Source organism: Cherax quadricarinatus, chromosome 35 (genome assembly GCF_038502225.1).
Source record: "Cherax quadricarinatus isolate ZL_2023a chromosome 35, ASM3850222v1, whole genome shotgun sequence".
Taxonomy (NCBI): Eukaryota; Metazoa; Arthropoda; class Malacostraca; order Decapoda; family Parastacidae; genus Cherax; species Cherax quadricarinatus.
In genome coordinates this window covers 2100888-2123702 of record NC_091326.1, presented here as the reverse complement: position 1 = coordinate 2123702, position 22815 = coordinate 2100888, and the positions used below count along the sequence as shown (strand labels likewise).

At 39.3% G+C, this 22815-nt stretch overlaps 1 protein-coding gene across 10 annotated transcripts in view; it reads right to left on the bottom strand.

The window, feature by feature from the left end:
- The window catches only part of LOC128695197 (transmembrane protein 268), a 166779-nt gene that overhangs the window by 44994 nt on the left and 98970 nt on the right, over positions 1–22815 (bottom strand). For 6 of the 10 annotated variants that reach the window (XM_070091300.1, XM_053785707.2, XM_053785710.2 and 3 more), the window contains exons 2-7: positions 15110–15262; positions 14188–14431; positions 13032–13147; positions 12054–12287; positions 4812–4958; positions 4091–4246 (exon numbers count right to left, since the gene is read on the bottom strand). In XM_070091300.1, the coding sequence (XP_069947401.1) occupies positions 4091–4246; positions 4812–4958; positions 12054–12287; positions 13032–13147; positions 14188–14431; positions 15110–15256 (1044 nt within the window). In that variant the 5' untranslated portion in view covers positions 15257–15262. Of the gene's footprint in view, positions 1–4090; positions 4247–4811; positions 4959–12053; positions 12288–13031; positions 13148–14187; positions 14432–15109; positions 15263–16714; positions 16914–22815 lie in introns of those variants that run through there. The other 4 variants (XM_053785706.2, XM_053785709.2, XM_053785708.2 and 1 more) reach the window with 4 other exon arrangements.

The window sequence follows — 22815 nt, the reverse complement described above, 5'->3', positions numbered from 1 at the left end:
GCATTGTACTTCCCATTTCCAGGACTCAAGTCCGACTATATGAAAATAACCAGTTTCCCTGAATCCCTTCACTAAATATTACCCTGCTCACACTCCAACAGATCGTCAGGTCCCAAGTATCATTCGTCTCCATTCACTCCTATCTAACACGCTCATGCACGCTTGCTGGAAGTCCAAGCCCCTCGCCCACAAAACCTCCTTTACCCCCTCTTTCCAACCCTTTCGAGGACGACCCCTACCCCTCCTTCCTTCCCCTATAGATTTATATGCTTTCCATGTCATTCTACTTTGATCCATTCTCTCGAAATGACCAAACCACCTCAACAACCCCTCTTCTGCCCTCTGACTAATGCTTTTATTAACTCCACACCTTCTCCTAATATCCACACTCCGAATTTTCTGCATAATATTTACACCACACATTGCCCTTAGACAGGACATCTCCACTGCCTCCAACCGTCTCCTCGCTGCTGCATTTACCACCCAAGCTTCACACCCATATAAGAGTGTTGGTATCACTATACTTTCATACATTCCCCTTCTTTGCCTCCATTGATAACATTTTTTGTCTCCACATATACCTCAATGCACCACTCACCTTTTTTTCCTCATCAATTCTATGGTTAACCTCATCCTTCATAAACCCATCCGCTGATACATCAACTCCCAAATATCTGAAAACATTCACTTCTTCCATACTCCTCCTCCCCAATTTGATATCCAATTTTTCTTTATCTAAATCATTTGATACCCTCATCACCTTACTCTTATTTATATTCACTTTCAATTTTCTACCTTCACACTATTATCTTAATTTTTTAAATAATTACCCTAAAATTATTTTTTTTAACCCACCGGCCATTTCCCACTGAATTAAGGTGACCCAAAACCAAAGATACCCCCTCCCCCCAACAAAAAAAAAAACTTTCTTCAACATTCAACACTTTCACCATCACTCATACATAATCACTGTCTTTGCAGAGGGGCTCAGATATGACAGTTCACAAGTTTTTTTTTTTTTTGGCTCCTTCTCAGTGACCTTGCTGGATGGGAACTTGGTCTTGTCTAGCTGGTCTACTGTAGAGACTGTCCAAGTGGGTGTAATTACTGGAGGGGACACATAGAAAACTGTATCCTGTAATTACACCCACCAAGACAGCCTGGAACAGAAAAACAAAAACTTCTCTTTTAAAAATTAGTAATGTATACAGGAGAAGGGGTTACTAGCCCCCTGCTCCCAGCATTTTAGTTGCCTTTCACGACATGCATGACTTACAGAGGAAGAAATCTGTTCCACTTTCCCATGGAGATAAGAGGAAATAAACAAGAAGAACTAGTAAGAAAATAGAAGAAAACCCAGAGGAGATGTGTAAATATATGCTGGTACATGGATGTGTAGTATGACCTAAGTGTAAGTAGAAGTAGCAAGATGTACCTGAAATCTTGCATGTATATGAGACAGAAAAACGACACCAGCAATCCCACCATCATGTAAAGCAATTACAGGCTTTCGTTTTACACTCACTTGGCAGGATGATAGTACCTCCCTGTCTACCAACCTACTATACATACCTAGCTGTTAAATACAGGGTCGTCATATTAATACAATAATTAGCTCTGTGAACAAAGACAAAAGAATGGTTGTTGAAATCTTTATGGGAAGTACAATGCCTGTACTTTAAAGGAGGGGTTTGAGATATTGGCAGTTTGGAGAGATATATTGTGTATCTTTATACATATATGCTTCTAAACTGTTGTGTTCTGGGCACCTCTGCAAAAACAGTGATTATGTATGAGTGAGGTGAAAGTGTTGAATGATGATGAAAGTATTTTCTTTCTTTTTGAGTCACCCTGCCTCGGTGGGAGACAGCCAACTTGTTAAAAAAAAAAAATAAAAAAAAAACTAGCTCTGTGCACACAAGAAAATAACAACAATATGAACTTGATAAAAGTATCAAAACTGACTCTCACAGCCTATAAGTGCAGCACTGTATGTGTAATCCTCTCTGAGCTTCGTGAAACAGATACAATATAGCAATTATATAATTATTTGCAGGCAGTTCCTCATTCTTATTCCCTCAGATTTAACCCCTTCAGAGTCCAAGGCCCAAATCTGAAGTGGTGCCCCAGTGTCCAAGAATTTTCAAAAAAAAAATTTGTTATGTTTTCTTATGAAATGGTAGAGAATGTTTTTGTGAAGGTAATAAAACAAAAAGTACGAAATCTGATGGAAAATTGACGAAATTATGCTCTCGCGAATTTTGATGTGTCAGCGATATTTACGAATTGGCGATTTTGTCAAGTTTGACTCCCATTTTAGGCCAATTACATTATTCCAGTCAACCAAATTCTTAGTTATTTCACTAGTATTACTTCTATTCTATCGATTGAGCACAAGAAATCACCAAGTCAACTGTTTCAACTACAAATTAAAGTGATCAGAAATTGTTAATTTGGCCAATTTAACAAAGTTCAAAATATTCCAATTTCAAAATAGGGTCCAGAATAAACAATGTAGGTATTCCTGGAACTAAACTAACATTTCCTCTGTTCATTAGTTACATTTTGAGGCTTTACAAATAAATTCCGTTTTGATTTTTTATTCACATAATGAATTTTTATTCACACCAAAAATAGAAGATTTACTGTTATGCAATACTGTAATAATTGTATAAATATCATCACCATATTTGTGAATGCATATTAGACCCACCAGCTGGTGTGTATTAGACGTGTGAGGTCGTTTGTTTACTCTTGAATATCGGGAAAAATTTAACATTTCTGCTACTTTGAGCTCAGTTTCAAGCCATTTCCAGTCCTAAAACCAATCAAAATCATCTCTATTTCTGTAATATGTCCTCCATTCTATGAAATGAGACCAAGAAATCGCAAATATAACTATAAAAAACATACGAAAAAACACTGCAAAGTCGCTGTTTTAATCGAAAAATCATGATTTCAGTTTTTTTCTCTCATTATACACAGTGTGGTGCAAGATCTGTTTTATGTGGTGCACACATACCACATAGATGTATTTTCACATATCTAGGCCCAAATGTACCACTCACAGTTTATCAGAGTGAGCTGAGCTCATGACGAAGATCTACGGTTTGGACCCTGAACGTAAAGTCGTAGATCTACGGGACAGACCCTGAAAGGGTTAATAATTGGTGTTTTTAGTCAATATTCATTCTCCTGGATCTAATTTTTCATGAAGAACTCACTGAATTATTATTATTGTTATTAATAGTCAGAACACTAGAAGGAGATTGTGAACAACACTGACTGCATAAGACCAGAATTCCATGTGATCTAGGCACTACACACATGTATGTATCAAGATTCATAAATCTGTATTAACTGCTGAAAATTGTTACAAAATTTCAAATTCACACCAAAACAAACCTCATCCAAGGTGTTATTATTTAAACAATTGGCAAGTTGGATAGTAGGAATGGCAGTTGCAGCTAAGCTGTTTGTAATAGTTTTTACTAATATGGACCCATTCAAGATGGGGTACCTTGAAGCCAACGAAAGATTATTGATCCAAGGAATTTTAGCTACCTATCCTTCATGAGGGTGCCATGATGCCAGTGAAGAACTCTTGATCCAAGGAACTGGAGTTACCCCCTCATCCTAGGATCAAATCTTATTACTTTCTATTCTCCAAGTGCTATATGACCCATATGGGTTTAGAGTATTCCATGATTAAATGATCTTCGAGAAGCTTGTGAGCATAGAACAACAGTATTGTACTCATAGATAAACATATCTCATAACCAAAGTCATCCATAGTAAAATTAACTCTTTTTGTATCATAAATTATTCAGTTGAGCATTAAGAACTTTAAGAGTTTCTAGCTCCTGTGAGTACACAAGTTAAAATGCAAAACTTTCTCTGAAAACATTACACATTTGTAATACAAAAAATATAAGCAGACATTCATTACAATAAGCACAATTAGATTTCAAAGCAATTTTGATGCTATAACACTAGATGAAGTACTCACCTGATGTGGAATGAAATACAGTATATATATGTATTATTAACTAAGAAATACAATATAATGATATAGTAATCATTTTCATACTTGTTGCCGTGAGATGCGTCTATTTGTTGCTCCAGTGATGATGATGTCAGAATCGTCAATGTCCAAGCGTTCACGAAGTGGTGTCATCTTAGTTTCATCATTATTAACATTACGTCCAGCCCGTTCTTCCTGCTCAATAATTTCTTGCAATTTTGCCTGGGAAATGCATTTAAATCTTAATATGCACATATTCTAGCAGATAAATTAAAAAGTAAAGTTTTTTAATCCTTCAGTTACAGTTTAGGGTTCAATGTCAATTTTTTAATGAAAATGGGCAGGCTTATTACAATAACATTTACTGTCTTTATTACTCTTACCTTTTTCCTACTATTTAGTATTGTATTACCAACTTAAGTTTAGTGCTCAACTATATGAGTGTCTTAGAGGAGTGCTTCTAAATGAACTTTGCTATAAAAAGGAATATTTTTAATTTCAATATCATAATCAGACATACTGTGTAAGTGCTTTGATATGAAACTTCTCTGTAATGTTAAAATTCCATAAGGTACAAGGACTTAGTTATTTCATCTCTTTTATTGTTCCCTAGCTTGATCCAAACTTTGTACAGAACTAGCCAAACCAAACCACTGTGTCATTTACCTACTAAAAAATGTAAAGTAGAGAGTGAATAACATTTAACATCCACCATAGACAAACTTCACTATACAAATGAAGGCACCAGGACAAGAAATAAATATTAAAACAAAAGTCATGTACTCACCAAACAGTCGTGTGTATCGAAGTAGATGAAACAAAGATTGACTTTATGACAAGACAATTTACCCCGGTCATCAAGGCCCAAGATGATTTTATGGCGTACCAGTTGAATGTTGATCTCTGCTAAGCACTGTTCCAGAGACTTATTAAGCTGAATGACAGAGAATACATATTATAAAATAGAAAGTCTACTTTTATGATATGAGTATGTATATATGTATATGCACACACATGTACAGTACTATATGTAAAAATACAACAGTGAATGAAGGAAATAAAGCAATCAGATTTTATTTTATATTTTAGGTAGTAGGTTGCTGTATAGCCCTTGTAGCTTAGCGCTTCTTTTTGATTATAATAATAATAATAGGTAGTAGGTTGGTAGACAGCAACCACCCAGGGAAGTACTACGGTCCTGCCAGATGACTGTGAAACAGAAACCTGTAACTGTTTTGCATGATGGTAGGATTGCTGGTTTCTTTTTCTGTCTCATAAACACGCTAGATAACAGGGATATTTTGCTACTCCTACTTACACTTTGGTCACACTTCACAGTCACGCACATGCATATATATATACATACATCTAGGTTTTTCTCCTTTTTCTAAATAGCTCTTGTTCTTCTATATTTTTTCTATTGTCCATGGGGAAGTGGAAAAGAATCTTTCCTCCGTAACCCATGCGTGTCATATGAGGCGACTAAAATGCCGGGAGCAATGGGCTAGTAACCCCTTCTCCTGTAGACATTTACTAAAAAACAGAAGAAGAAAAACTTTATAAAACTGGGATGCTTGAATGTGCGTGGATGTAGTGCGGATGACAAGAAACAGATGATTGCTGATGTTATGAATGAAAAGAAGTTGGATGTCCTGGCCCTAAGCGAAACAAAGCTGAAGGGGGTAGGGGAGTTTCGGTGGGGGGAAATAAATGGGATTAAATCTGGAGTATCTGAGAGAGTTAGAGCAAAGGAAGGGGTAGCAGTAATGTTGAAGGATCAGTTTTGGAAGGAGAAAAGAGAATATGAATGTGTAAATTCAAGAATTATGTGGATTAAAGTAAAGGTTGGATGCGAAAAGTGGGTCATAATAAGCATGTATGCATCTGGAGAAGAGAGGAATGTAGAGGAGAGAGAGAGATTTTGGGAGATGTTAAGTGGATGTATAGGAGCCTTTGAACCAAGTGAGAGAGTAATTGTGGTAGGGGACCTGAATGCTAAAGTAGGAGAAACTTTTAGAGAGGGTGTGGTAGGTAAGTTTGGGGTGCCAGGTGTAAATGAAAATGGGAGCCCTTTGATTGAACTTTGTATAGAAAGGGGTATAGTTATAGGTAATACATATTTTAAGAAAAAGAGGATAAAAAAGTATACAAGATATGATGTAGGGCAAAATGACAGTAGTTTGTTGGATTATGTATTGGTACATAAAAGACTGTTGAGTAGACTTCAGGATGTACATGTTTATAGAGGGGCCACAGATATATCAGATCACTTTCTAGTTGTAGCTACACTGAGAGTAAAAGGTAGATGGGATACAAGGAGAATAGAAGCATCAGGGAAGAGAGAGGTGAAGGTTTATAAACTAAAAGAGGAGGCAGTTAGGGTAAGATATACACAGCTATTGGAGGATAGATGGGCTAATGAGAGCATAGGCAATGGGGTCGAAGAGATATGGGGTAGGTTTAAAAATGTAGTGTTGGAGTGTTCAGCAGAAGTTTGTGGTTACAGGAAGGTGGGTGCAGGAGGGAAGAAGAGCGATTGGTGGAATGATGATGTAAAGAGAGTAGTAAGGGAGAAAAAGTTAGCATATGAGAAGTTTTTACAAAGTAGAAGTGATGCAAGGAGGGAAGAGTATATGGAGAAAAAGAGAGAGGTTAAGAGAGTGGTGAAGCAATGTAAAAAGAGAGCAAATGAGAGAGTGGGTGAGATGTTATCAACAAATTTTGTTAAAAATAAGAAAAAGTTTTGGAGTGAGATTAACAAGTTAAGGAAGCCTAGAGAACAAATGGATTTGTCAGTTAAAAATAGGAGAGGAGAGTTATTAAATGGAGAGTTAGAGGTATTGGGAAGATGGAGGGAATATTTCGAGGAATTGCTAAATGTTGATGAAGATAGGGAAGCTGTGATTTCGTGTATAGGGCAAGGAGGAATAACATCTTGTAGGAGTGAGGAAGAGCCAGTTGTGAGTGTGGGGGAAGTTCGTGAGGCAGTAGGTAAAATGAAAGGGGGTAAGGCAGCCGGGATTGATGGGATAAATATAGAAATGTTAAAAGCAGGTGGGGATATAGTTTTGGAGAGGTTGGTGCAATTATTTAATAAATGTATGGAAGAAGGTAAGGTACCTAGGGATTGACAGAGAGCATGCATAGTTCCTTTGTATAAAGGCAAAGGGGGCAAAAGAGAGTGCAAAAATTATAGGGGGAGAAGTTTGTTGAGTATACCTGGTAAAGTGTATGGTAGAGTTATTATTGAAAGAATTAAGAATAAGACAGAGAATAGTATAGCAGATGAACAAGAAGGCTTTAGGAAAGGTAGGGGGTGTGTGGACCAGGTGTTTACAGTGAAACACATAAGTGAACAGTATTTAGATAAGGTTAAAGAGGTCTTTGTGGCATTTATGGATTTGGAAAAGGCATATGACAGGGTGGATAGGGGGGCAATGTGGCAGATGTTGCAGGTGTATGGTGTAGGAGGTAGGTTACTGAAAGCAGTGAAGAGTTTTTACGAGGATAGTGAGGCTCAAGTTAGAGTATGTAGGAAAGAGGGAAATTATTTCCCAGTAAAAGTAGGCCTTAGACAAGGATGTGTGATGTCACCATGGTTGTTTAATATATTTATAAATGGGACTGTAAGAGAAGTAAATGTGAGGGTCTTGGCAAGAGGCGTGGAGTTAAAAGATAAAGAATCACACATAAAGTGGAAGTTGCTCTTTGCTGATGACACTGTGCTCTTGGGAGATTCTGAAGAAAAGTTGCAGAGATTGGTGGATGAATTTGGTAGGGTATACAAAAGAAGAAAATTGAAAGTGAATACAGGAAAGAGTAAGGTTATGAGGATAACAAAAAGATTAGGTGATGAAAGATTGGATATCAGATTGGAGGGAGAGAGTATGGAGGAGGTGAATGTATTCAGATATTTGGGAGTGGACGTGTCAGCGGATGGGTCTATGAAAGATGAGGTGAATCATAGAATTGATGAGGGGAAAAGGGTGAGTGGTGCACTTAGGAGTCTGTGGAGACAAAGAACTTTGTCCTTGGAGGCAAAGAGGGGAATGTATGAGAGTATAGTTTTACCAACGCTCTTATATGGGTGTGAAGCATGGGTGATGAATGTTGCAGCGAGGAGAAGGCTGGAGGCAGTGGAGATGTCATGTCTGAGGGCAATGTGTGGTGTGAACATAATGCAGAGAATTCTTAGTTTGGAAGTTAGGAGGAGGTGCGGGATTACCAAAACTGTTGTCCAGAGGGATGAGGAAGGGTTGTTGAGGTGGTTCGGACATGTAGAGAGAATGGAGCGAAACAGAATGACTTCAAGAGTGTATCAGTCTGTAGTGGAAGGAAGGCGGGGTAGGGGTCGGCCTAGGAAAGGTTGGAGGGAGGGGGTAAAGGAGGTTTTGTGTGCGAGGGGCTTGGACTTCCAGCAGGCATGCATGAGCATGTTTGATAGGAGTGAATGGAGACAAATGGTTTTTAATACTTGACGTGCTGTTGGAGTGTGAGCAAAGTAACATTTATGAAGGGGTTCAGGGAAACCGGCAGGCCGGACTTGAGTCCTGGAGATGGGAAGTACAGTGCCTGCACTCTGAAGGAGGGGTGTTAATGTTGCAGTTTAAAAACTGTAGTGTAAAGCACCCTTCTGGCAAGACAGTGATGGAGTGAATGATGGTGAAAGTTTTTCTTTTTCGGGCCACCCTGCCTTGGTGGGAATCGGCCAGCGTGATAATAAATATAAATAATTTTCACTGTGGTATTTTTACATATTTGCAATCACGCATTTTATTGTGATTTCTTACACACACACACACACACACACACACACACACACACACACACACACACACACACAAACATACACACACACACACACACACAAACAAAAACACAGACACACACACACACACACACCACACACACACACCACACACGTACCACACGCATTACACACACACACCACACACACACACACACACACCACACACACACACACATACTACAGGCCTAGTGTCTAATCGACATGTGCCTAGGACAAAATGGTAACTAACACACACACACACACACACATATACAACAGGCCTAGTGTCTAATCGACATGTGCCTAGGACAAAATGGTAACTAACTAACATACACACACACATACACACACACATACACACACACATACACACACACACACACACACACACACACACACACGCATGCACACACACACGCACACACACACAGTTATGGGTGATTTAAATCACAAGGAGATTGACTGGGAAAACCTGGAGCCCCATGGGGGTCCTGAAACATGGAGAGCCAAGATGGTGGATGTGGTACTGGAAAACCTCATGCATCAACATGTTAGAGACACTACCAGAGAGAGAGGAGAGGATGAACCAGCAAGGCTGGACCTTGTATTCACCATGAGTAGTTCGGACATCGAGGGTATCATGTATGAAAGGCCCCTAGGAGCTAGTGATCATGTGGTTCTGTGCTTCGACTACATAGTTAAGCTCCAAGTGGAGAGAGTAGCAGGAATAGGCTGGGAAAAACCAAACTACAAAAGGGGGAACTACTCAGGCATGAGGAACTTCCTTCAAGACATTCAGTGGGAGACGGAACTGACAGGAAAACCATTACAAGAAATGATGGACTATGTAGCAACAAAATGCAAGGAGGCAGAGGAGAGGTTTGTTCCCAAGGGAAACAGAAATAATGGGAGGAACAGAACGAGTCCTTGGTTCACCCAAAGGTGTAGGGAGGCAAAAACTAGGTGTACTAGAGAATGGAATAGGTACAGAAGACAGAGAACTCAGGAAAATAAAGAAATCAGCCGAAGAGCCAGAAACGAATATGCACAGATAAGAGGGGAGGCTCAGAGACAATATGAAAATGACATAGCATCAAAAGTAAAGACTGACCCGAAGCTGTTGTACAGCCACATCAGGAGGAAAACAACAGTCAAGGACCAGGTAATCAGACTGAGGAAGGGTGATGGGGAATTCACAAGAAACGACCGAGAGGTTTGTCAGGAGCTCAACACAAGATTCAAAGAGGTATTTACAGTGGAAACCAGTAGGACTCCAAGAAATCAAAACAGGGGGGCACACCAGCAAGTGCTGGATGAGGTACATATAACCAAGGAGGAGGTGAAGAAGCTGCTATGCGAACTTGATACCTCAAAGGTGGTGGGACCAGACAACATCTCTCCATGGGTCCTTAAAGAGGGAGCAGAGATATTGTTTGAGCCATTAACAAAGATCTTCAACACATCATTTGAAACTGGGCAACTCCCCGAGGTATGGAAAATGGCAAATGTAGTCCCAATTTTTAAAAAGGGAGACAGACATGAGGCACTAAACTACAGACCTGTATCACAAGATCATCAGGAGGAGAGTGGTGGGGCACCTGGAAAGAAACAAGTGTATAATTGACAACCAGCACAGTTTCAGGGAAGGAAAATCCTGTGTCACAAACCTACTAGAGTTTTATGACAAGGTGACAGAAGTAAGACAAGAGAGAGAGGGGTAGATCGACTGCATATTTTTGGACTGCAAGAAGGCCTTTGACACAGTTCCTCACAAGAGGTTACTGCAAAAGCTAGAGGATCAGGCACACATAACAGGAAAGGCACTGCAATGGATCAGAGAATATCTGACAGGGAGGCAACAACGAGTCATGGTACGCAACGAGGTGTCAGAGTGGGCGCCTGTGACAAGCGGGGTTCCACAGGGGTCAGTCCTAGGACCTGTGCTGTTCTTGGTATATGTGAACAACATAACGGAAGAGATAGACTCAGAAGTGTCCTTGTTTGCAGATGATGCGAAGTTAATGAGAAGAATCAAATCGGACGAGGATCAGGCAGGACTACAAAGAGACCTGGACAGGCTACAAGCCTGGTCCAGCAACTGGCTCCTTGAATTTAACCCTGCCAAATGCAAAGTCATGAAGATTGGGGAAGGGCAAAGAAGACCGCAGACACAATATAGTTTAGATGGCCAAAGACTGCAAACCTCACTCAAAGAAAAAGATCTGGGGGTGAGTATAACACCGAGCATATCTCCTGAGGCGCACATCAATCAGATAACTGCTGCAGCATACGGGCGCCTGGCAAACCTACGGATAGCGTTCCGATACCTCAGTAAGGATTCGTTTAAGACTCTGTATACCATCTACGTCAGGCCCATACTGGAGTATGCAGCACCAGTTTGGAATCCACACCTAGTCAAGCACGTCAAGAAATTAGAGAAAGTGGAAAGGTTTGCAACAAGACTAGTCCCAGAGCTACGGGGATTGTCCTACGAAGAAAGGTTGAGGGAAATCGGCCTGACGACACTGGAGGACAGGAGGGTCAGGGGAGACATAATAACGACATATAAAATACTGCGCGGAATAGACAAGGTGGACAAAGACGGGATGTTCCAGAGATGGGACACAGACACAAGAGGTCACAATTGGAAGTTGAAGACTCAGATGAATCAAAGGGATGTTAGGAAGTATTTCTTCAGTCATAGAGTAGTCAGGCCGTGGAATAGCCTAGAAAGTGATGTAGTGGAGGCAGGAACCATACATAGTTTTAAGGCGAGGTATGATAGAGCTCATGGGGCAGGGAGAGAGAGGACCTAGTAGCAATCAGCGAAGAGGAGGGGCCAGGAGCTGTGACTCGACCCCTGCAACCACAAATAGGCGAGTACAAATAGGTGAGTATACACACACACACACACACACACACACAAATGTAATTGCAAAATTATATCTTACAGAGAGTATTTTTATAAATTCATAATGTATAGTAATTAAAAGAAGTTATTTCATAATTGCTGTACTATGAGTTTATATCCAATACAATTTAACTTCATTAAATATACTTTCTGGTGTAATCATATAAGACAGTTAAATTATAAATCCAGAGAGCAAAGGCTTACTTTGGGATCAATGATTTTTTTATGGTTATATTAACACATTAAATATAACAATGGTAGAAACAACAGTAAAAACTATATTACATTCAGTCATTATTTTATTTATGTAATATTAACTCTTTTCTTACCTTAATTTTGACCCACATGCAGAAAAATATAGCTGCTGCATTTATCATTAACCATGCAATGCCAGCTCCAAAGAGTGCAAGTTGTGACAGTCCCGAGAAGAGAATACACAGCAGAATAACGAACCCAAGAAATATCCAAGCCATCAAAATACGTTTGTAGCACACGTTATACAGAGTGAATCGGTAGTCATTAACAAGCTGGGACATTATATGAACGTAGTCTTCAACCGTCAACTGTCAACACAATAAAATTATGTTAAATGTTAAATGCACCTTGGATATTCTTACAGTAACTGAATGTTCTACTTACGTAAATTACAGTAAAATAAAAGAAAATCCAGAACTACAGTACCTGCTATACTGTCGCTAAACTGGATCTATGAGTGAGCTTGAGACTTAATACCAACTTAAAAGCACTGATACCCATATCTTTGATGGGTAAGCATTGATTTAATTAGTACAAATATAATATTTCAGTGCAATAATTCATATGCTGTACAGTATGATAATTATTTTCCCAGATTTTTAAGTGAGCAAATGTTTTCACATTCAACCTAAGCTTCTGTCACCTTAAAAATAATTATTATAATATTTATATATATAAAAACAAATACAGCCTCTCCTCACTTAACGATGGAGTTGCATTCCTAAGATCACATTGGTAAACGAATTCGTCACTAAGTGAGGAGCATACTATAATGGTAGTGGGTTTGTGTCAACCATCCTTAATATTTTTTTAATGTCACCTTTGCACCATTTACAACATTTCTGGTATAGTTTATACAGCAGTGTACTGTATATTGTAATAAACAGAATAGAGGAAATCAGCTCTAATATACATTATTTAGGTATGCATACTGGTCAGAGAGCTGGTCGTAAGTAAATGAGTACGTCACTAAGTGAGGAGAGGATGCACTGCAATTATTAAGACCAATTAAAATTTTTTTTACTATACTGTATCTACTTTTACAAACTCACCGTCAACCCTTGTGCCATCAATTCTTCTGGAACTAACTCTGGCCGAAATTGGGCTGGAGTAATCCATGGCATTGAAGTGTTCTGGGGCAATAATGTTACAATCACATCACCATTAGCTGAAAGGATATATTCATTATTGCAAAGCTGTTAAAAAGCTGTAGTGCACATATAATACTGAAGTTATTTTTTATGAAGCAAGCGTATCTATGAAGTACTTCCACTGCCCTTCTCTCTGATGGTGCCACCTTTCCTCTAGATACTAATTTGCTTCATCAATTCACAAATAACTTTTATTTTCAAAAGGAAACTATAGCTGATGTTTACTTGTCCTGGACTTTACAATGGTCCAGGATGGGCAGAAACATCATCTACGGTTTCCTCTCAAAAATCAGGGTTATTTGTGAATTGTTCTGGTCATAGTATTATTATTATTATTACAGAGCTGCTCTGGTCACAGTAATGTGACTTATATTCTTCTTGCTACCTAGCATCAACTATGGCTCCCATCCATTCAGCCGATCCTCTTCCCTCAACACCACCTTTTTCCTTCACTGTCTCTTGTACCTCAGCTATGCAGGGCTTGATGACCCTTACAGGTTTAGTGTTTTCCATGAATATAATAATATGAAATGAATATATATATATATTCATAGAATGGTGGATGTCAGGTATGCAACTTTATCATGCTGAAAGTGCAACACTCATACTAGAGAAATACTGCATAAAAACAAGTGTTAAATTAAATTTTGTCCAAAATGCTGAACTGGATACTCAGGCCCCTACCATGCAAAAATGTCCATCTTAGTTTCTCTTCAAACCTTCCTGGGATGACCCCTACCTCTCTTTCCTTCCATTCCAGAGTTTACACTGTCTTGGACATCCTATTCTGTTTTATCCTCTCCAAATGCACAAACCACCTGAACAACACCTCCACTCTCTGAGTAATAACCTTTCATAATATCATCTAATTTCTATGCTCTGAATTCCTTGTATAATACTCACACCACTCACTGCTCACATTTTTGTTTGATGATAGTTTCATTCAAATAGGAATAAGAATCATCTTACACAAAAAGTATATTAACCATCTGTTCATTAAGTGACCACACTTTCTGGCTATATGACACAGGTTAAGTGTTTCCCCATGAATACTTACCAAAGCCTTGTCTGATTACAGGTTGAGCATTTGCTGGAGGTGACAGTGAAGGGTCATGTAGTGGCACATTGTGAAGCTGTGAAGCACTGAGCTGTGACATTGTGACTCGAGTATCTCCCGTATTTGAAGTGATGCTGGTGGGCGTTGTTGGAGACGTAACAGAATGCTTGCGAACACCATTGGCTGGTTCTGACATAGTTTTCGTCAAGGTTTTCTCTGGACTATTGTGGTTCTCCAAGCTCACCTGAAATATTTTCTCACTATATAATCTGAAACTCATTATACATGCAAATTGCAAAATTAAAAAATTTAGTGGGGGGGGGACAACTTTATTCATGTATTATTAACCTCGGAGGGTTACTAACCCCCCAAAATGGCCAAGCAGTGCAGCTTATTTTCAATGGGGTCTTTAGGTCCTTCCTAGGATGCATCCCACAACAGTCAACAGATTCCTAAGTACCTCTTTAATGCTAGGTAACAGGGGCAGCAAGTGATAGGTGACTTGTCTGTGTTTCCTGCCTCACCAAGTGTCTTACCCAGGGGATTCTCAGTCAAGATGAATACAATACTACTGCACTAAGGAACGCGGTATGCAGTATTTTTCTATTATCTTTGCATTAAATATGTGATGTACTTGTAATCATGTAACTAAGCTAGGCTCTTCCCAATCAATTGTTAATAACATGCATCCTATTAGAGTATGTCAACTGAGTAAAGCTTTGCAATATTATCTACTGACCCTTCAATGCTAGTGATGGACTCATGATACAAGAAATTGGAGCTATCCTCACCTTGGAACAAACCTGATTGCCTTTAAATAATTATAATGATCCTTCCCTACACTGTATACTTTTGTCTCTTGGTTCATTCAGTAGGTTGGGCCAGCCCTGAGCAGGTATCATAAAATACTTTCATAACTCACCTGGACTGACTGGGCATCAATAACAGCAGGTGTGTTGCCATCCTTGGCCAGCGACTGTTGGTTGCCATCTTCCTCCTCAAACTGCACCCAGCTCTTTGCAGGTCCCCCATTACTTCCCCCACCATCTTTGGCTACCTGCTTACTCATCCTGCTGAAAAAAAAAATTATAGGAATATCAATAATACTACACACACACATATATATATATATATATATATATATATATATATATATATATATATATATATATATATATATATATATATATATATATATATATATATATATATATATATATATATATATATATATATATATATATATATATATATATATATATATATATATATATATATATATATATATGCAAAACAACCACTCTGAAAGAATAGAGAAATTCCAAGCGCTTTCGTGACTACTCACATTATCAAGGAACTTGATAATGGGGAAGCGCTAAACCTGTAGGATTATACAGCACCCGTGGGGGAGGGGAATGGAAGGTATTCAGGTTTAATTCAGGGAACTGGAGCAAAGATCCAGTTTAGATGAAGTTTAGCTACTTGCTAATACAGATTACTGCACTGGTCTGGTAGTACTGAGTAAAGATGATACTTGTACACAACATGAGTGCTCTTACACTAATTCATGGATTATTTTATTTAGGGGAAGCACTAAACCTGTAGGGTTCATACAATGCCTGAGGAATGAGAGGTAATTAGATAAGATTTGTTTGGATTTTTTAACCTGGAGGGTTAGCCACCCTGGATAATCCAAGAAAGTCAGTGCATCATTGAGGGCTGTCCGTCTTTATTTCCATCATGGTCCGTCAATCTTGTCTCCCAGGATGCAACCCAGGAAACTCCCCTTGAGGGGTCTTGAGGGGGTACAACTTGTGTAGAATTGAGTAGATAAACACTGTGGATAGTCCCAATATGCAACTCATTACCTGACTGTATAAAATACCAACAATTTATTGAATAAAACACATGTACAACACCTGGGTATCTTTATTTATAATAATAATATCTTATTTTCTACAAGTACATGTACAGGGTATACAGGCCTAGCTGACATCAATGACATACTACTACATATATAGAAAGTCCCTTGTTATGCAGAGCATTTTGAGGAAGGTCAGTTTTGTCCCAGGATGCAACCCACACCAGCCGACTAATACCCAGGTACCCACTTTACTGATGGGTCAACACTAACAACCAGTGTAAGGAAACATGCCCAATGTTTCTACCCTCGTCAGGAATCGAACCAGGACCCTCATTGTGTGAAGCAAGAGCTTTTGCCACCAGGTTATGGGCCACCGTCAAGCAGTGACTTTTAGTAATTAAGTTTATTTAGGTACAAGTATACATAAGTATAATTATCATACATATTGACATGTGTAAATTACCTACCAGGATAACCCCCCCCCCAAAAAAAAAAATCACTTATTTCCATTGGGGTCCTAGTAATATCTTGTTATGCAAAGCTTAGCTGTAAGAAATCAGTCATAATTATAACCTTAAAAACTAAAGCAACTAAATAACTCAACTGTGTGAAAATCAGTTACAGTAAAATTAGGTACAATAGGAATAAATTGAAGTTATTTACACGAACATTAAATCGAGCGAGGCAGCTTATAGTCATGCAACAGAGAGATTATATGCCAGAGACAGTGTTAGAAGTGGAGAGGCTATTTTGAGGTGCTCACTCCCTCATCCTTGATCAAACGTGTCCTGTTTTATCAAAGCTAAGAGACTGACCACCTTAAAATTACCTCTCTCCTTCTTCCACTGTTACTGTTGGTGTTGTGGGCCACCAAAACATACGACTTATTGAATCCTCCATCCCGGGAGTCCCTGTTAACAAATTTTGTGTGCAGTATAAAAGCGCTGTATGACCCTAGTGGGTTTAGCGCTTCTTTTTATAACAATAATAATGTGCAGTATAAAAAATGTAGTGTATATGTAATAAAATGTTGTCAAACACAGAAGAAAGCCAACAACATGCAGGTGCATTTCGGGTTAGTGTATGTGTATTTCGGGAAAGTAAGTTTATTTATGCAGAGGTACATATTATTATTATAATAAAAACTAAACACTAAATCCACAAGTCATACAGCACAGGTACACATAAGTACAATTATCATATATAGTGTAAATTACTTAGGATAACCCCAAAAAATGTCAAGACAAACGTACACGTGAGTACAGTTACACCAATTTAGGTGATTACGATTATCTTGTGTATAAATTACCTAGGATAATCCCAAAATAAGTCGGACGAAGTGACTTATTTTCACTAGGGTCTTTGAAATATCATTATTTAAAGCTTAGCTATAAGAAACAGTAGAAATTAGTCATTATTATAATCTTAAAAAATTAAACAAGTAACTCAACTGCGTGAAGATCAGTTACAATAAAAAGAGGTACAATAGGAATAAAGTGAGCTGAGAAAATCAGCTTACAACAATAGGTACATGGATGTTAATTATACAGGAAATCACTCTCCCTTTCTGTAGCTTCATTCTTTTGGAACCTTTTAGCTCTCTTCCTAAACTGGTTCATGCTAGGACTAGCTTCAGCATGTTCAGGCAATCCGTACTGGTATCTGAAAACTGATCCTAATACCATGTAGGTTTTGGTTCCTAACCTTGGCAAACTTAGCAGCAATATATTCGGCATACTGCTTGTGAGCAATTTTATAAACATGATTTACCTTCAGTTGCTTTACCCTGTCTTCAACATTCGTCACATCATGCTGGCCTACATGCTTTCTTGGTGAACATCAAAATGGTATACAATACCGACAGGTTGTTAGGTAAGACACATATGCGACAGTTAGACAACTTTATTCCGAAACGTTTCGCCTACACAGTAGGCTTCTTCAGTCGAATACAGAAAGTAGGCAGGAACAGTAGAGATGTGAAGACGATGTAATCAGTCCATCACCCTTAAAGTCGTAGAATTTGAGGTTGTCAGTCCCTCGGCCTGGAGAAGTTCAGTTCCATAGTCAGGAACTATCTGAAGATCAAGCGACAGTGCGGAGACTTAAATACTGTCGGAAGGAGAGGTGCAGGGTAGTAGTAGTAGTAGTAGTAGTAGTAGTAGTGAGAGGCCACTGAGAGGTCATGTCCCTCTCAGATCCAACACTTCTCACTTGAAAAGCTTGTCCAAGGTGTTTTCTGTACCAAGATGCCACGTGTTGCAGTGTCTGACAAGATGAACATCAAAATGGTATACAATACCGACAGGTTGTTAGGTAAGACACATATGCGACAGTTAGACAACTTTATTCCGAAACGTTTCGCCTACACAGTAGGCTTCTTCAGTCGAATACAGAAAGTAGGCAGGAACAGTAGAGATGTGAAGACGATGTAATCAGTCCATCACCCTTAAAGTCGTAGAATTTGAGGTTGTCAGTCCCTCGGCCTGGAGAAGTTCAGTTCCATAGTCAGGAACTATCTGAAGATCAAGCGACAGTGCGGAGACTTAAATACTGTCGGAAGGAGAGGTGCAGGGTAGTAGTAGTAGTAGTAGTAGTAGCAGTAGTAGTAGTAGTAGTGAGAGGCCACTGAGAGGTCATGTCCCTCTCAGATCCAACACTTCTCACTTGAAAAGCTTGTCCAAGGTGTTTTCTGTACCAAGATGCCACGTGTTGCAGTGTCTGACAAGATGAACATCAAAATGGTATACAATACCGACAGGTTGTTAGGTAAGACACATATGCGACAGTTAGACAACTTTATTCCGAAACGTTTCGCCTACACAGTAGGCTTCTTCAGTCGAATACAGAAAGTAGGCAGGAACAGTAGAGATGTGAAGACGATGTAATCAGTCCATCACCCTTAAAGTCGTAGAATTTGAGGTTGTCAGTCCCTCGGCCTGGAGAAGTTCAGTTCCATAGTCAGGAACTATCTGAAGATCAAGCGACAGTGCGGAGACTTAAATACTGTCGGAAGGAGAGGTGCAGGGTAGTAGTAGTAGTAGTAGTAGTAGTAGTAGGATGAATATGTTACACAAATACGTGAAGGAATCAGAAAGGAAACAAAGTTTCTTCCGGAAAAAGAAACGGAAACATGAAATACAAAACAAGATCAGGTGGATCCCAGGCCTCAACACAGGCAGAACCAGGCGTCTCACTTCCTGAATAAGTACGTCTACTGTACCACTGTCTTCTTTATGCCTTGCCCTCCGGTGTCCGAGGAGGAAAACTCACCCCATTACTATAGCCTCTATAATGGACTGAACAATTTACCAGTTGATGAAGCGTCTTGATAGATGAAGATAAATCATGGTGCAGCCAGCAGCAACAGCCTGGTTGATCAGGGGCTGATCCACCAGGAGGCCTGGTCACAGACCGGGCCGCGGGGGCGTTGACCCCCGAAACTCTCTCCAGGTAAACTCCAGGTAAATACCACGGGCGGGAATAGAACCCGCGATCAGAGTCTCAAAACTCCAGACCGTCGCGTTAGCCACTGGACCAGCGAGCCTCAATAATATTCGTCCAACTAGGTATATTTCTACACCATAGGAAGGTTAGCATAGGCACCACTGAGACTACAAATGCAAGTTTTTACAGACGAATCTCCAGCTAGCGTGGCCGTGAAGATACCCAGTTGTTACACACGTCTTATTCATCATATAGAATAGTGCAGCCATGCACTGTGGGTGTTCCCGCCACGGGCATCCTAAGGTAAATTATTTACTCTGTAATACTCTATAATTTATCCTCACTTCACTTATGGTATTTGTGCCTGGGGATTTACCAGAACAAATTACCTAAAACCAACAGTAACTCGACAAAAATCTGTTGTTGGAATGATCACTCCGGCAGGTGCCACACAACACGTGCCGTCACTCCTCAAAAGTTGAAAATTCTTCAACATATGTAATATTTGTTCTTACTACTGTGCAGACTATATAGAGAGGGGAATCAATACAAATACTATAAACCCAGCTGTGAAGCTCTTTCTGGAGAACTAGAACAGAGCTCGTAGGCGTAACGCAAGGACCCCTGTACTATGTGCCATGGAGAATAATGTTTACTCGTGTTTTACATAATCACATTCAAATTCAAATTCAAATTCAAAGTTTATTCTCTATAAGGATTACAATGCTGAGTTTACAGAATTTGGGTATTGTGTGGTTTACATGTAGTAAAATAATTACAGTGTACCACTAGAGCACCTAGCATGGCTAGGCACTTCGGACAAACTTAGTTTAAATCTTAAATTTAAAATATTACAAAGTATGAGGTAAGTTGGTATTCTGGCTAAGTGACTAAATACTAGTTTGTGAGTTTAGCAATGTGAATGCTTTTGTTTTGGCACAATACATAGTTTCAGTATTGGAGTATCACAGGCCAACTTATGACTAGTTAGGATTCATTATTTAAGATTGAGATTGATATTTCTTTTTATGGTCAAATGGGTGAGTGAGTGTAAGTGTGAACCACCAGGTGGTATTCGTGTAATTAGTTGACAGGGTGTATCAGGGAGATAATGGTAACACAGTAACTCGTGTAGAAAAGTGCAGCAGCACACTGTGGGTGTTCCCACCATGTAACTCTCATACACAGTAGCACACTGTGGGTGTTCTCACCATGTAACTATCATACACAGTAGCACACTGCGGGTGTTCCCACTATGTAACTATCATATCAGTTATATAATGGGAACACCACATTCTGTTGGTGTTCCCATTATATAACACTTATAATAAAACAGTGGAGCTCCACACTGCGGGTGCTGCCACAATGTAACTGTCGTGCCGAATAGGTATAACTTGCGATTTTGACTTAAATAGCAATGCTATTCTTGCCGAATAAGGCAAGTGAAAATTTGTGTATACAATAATTTGGCAAAAATTAGTCTGAACCTAACGAAAAAATATATTTAATTGTGTTTGTTTATTATTAAATTATTGTAAGCTTATCTAAAATATATTTAGATGGATTAGGCTAAATTAAATTGCGCTTGTTATAATAAGGTTCGGTAAGTTTTCTAAGGTTCTTTTGGTACAAAATTAATAATTTTTACATTAACAAAAATTAAAAAATATATATATCTTTAAACGTAAAAGAGAAAATTTTAGAAAGGACTTAATTTTAAATGAGTTCTTGCTAACTGACCAATTTTATTTATTCGGCACGACATAACTATCATACAGAATGGTATACACACACTGCGGGTGTTCCCATCATGTAACTTATAGAACAGTGTAGCCGCACACTGCGGGTGCCCACAATGTAACTAATCATTCAGAATTGTTAAACAGCACACGCTACTTTTCAATATAAAAATAATAATAACACTGACAATATCAATAGTAATAACAATAATACTAATAATAAAAATAATGGTGAACTTTGGGATAACCCTACGGCTATATGTCCAGTAGAATGAGAGTTAAGCTAGGAGTCAATTAAATAATTATCCAGTAATGATTAATTTGTGTGGTGGGGGTCAATTAAGACCACGTACGTGACTTGAGCTGGATCTGTAACTCTCTGATAATGTCCAATACGTGAGGTGATTCCCTGATGTGTCAATTATCTGTCAGTGTCATGGTTATAGTATGGAGGGTGTGACTGCACTGCTGTGCCAATCCCCACACAATGAAACAAATCAAATACGTAACTGCAAAATGGAAAATTTATAAATGACAGAGTATCGCTCGAAAATAAAATCACAATGTCATGGCTGGAATATACCACACTTTGAAGAAATTTTAGTGATGTTCGGTTCGTCTTGAACCATCATCGGAATGAACCAAAATGTAGTACGTATAAAAAAAAATTCTAAGTACCTGGAGTTTACCTGGAGAGAGTTTCGGGGGTCAATGCCCCCGCGGCCCGGTCTGTGACCAGGCCTCCTGGTGGATCAGCGCCTGATCAACCAGGCTGTTACTGCTGGCTGCACGCAAACCAACGTACGAGCCACAGCCCGGCTGATCAGGAACTGACTTTAGGTGCTTGTCCAGTGCCAGCTTGAAGACTGCCAGGGGTCTGTTGGTAATCCCCCTTATGTGTGCTGGGAGGCAGTTGAACAGTCTCGGGCCCCTGACACTTATTGTATGGTCTCTTAACGTGCTAGTGACACCCCTGCTTTTCATTGGGGGGATGGTGCATCGTCTGCCAAGTCTTTTGCTTTCGTAGTGAGTGATTTTCGTGTGCAAGTTCGGTACTAGTCCCTCTAGGATTTTCCAGGTGTATATAATCATGTATCTCTCCCTCCTGCGTTCCAGGGAATACAGGTTTAGAAACCTCAAGCGCTCCCAGTAATTGAGGTGCTTTATCTCCGTTATGCGCGCCGTGAAAGTTCTCTGTACATTTTCTAGGTCGGCAATTTCACCTGCCTTGAAAGGTGCTGTTAGAGTGCAGCAATATTCCAGCCTAGATAGAACAAGTGACCTGAAGAGTGTCATCATGGGCTTGGCCTCCCTAGTTTTGAAGGTTCTCATTATCCATCCTGTCATTTTTCTAGCAGATGCGATTGATACAATGTTATGGTCCTTGAAACGCTTCACTTAGTTTATAAGATTTTTTTTTGAGGTCAGTATAATGTAGTGTACTCACCTAATTGTGGTTGCAGGGGTCAAGACTCGGCTCCTGGCCCCGCCTCTTCACTGATCGCTACTAGGTCCTCTCTCTCTCTCTGCTTCCTGAGCTTTGTCATACCTCGTCTTAAAGCTATGTATGGTTCCTGCCTC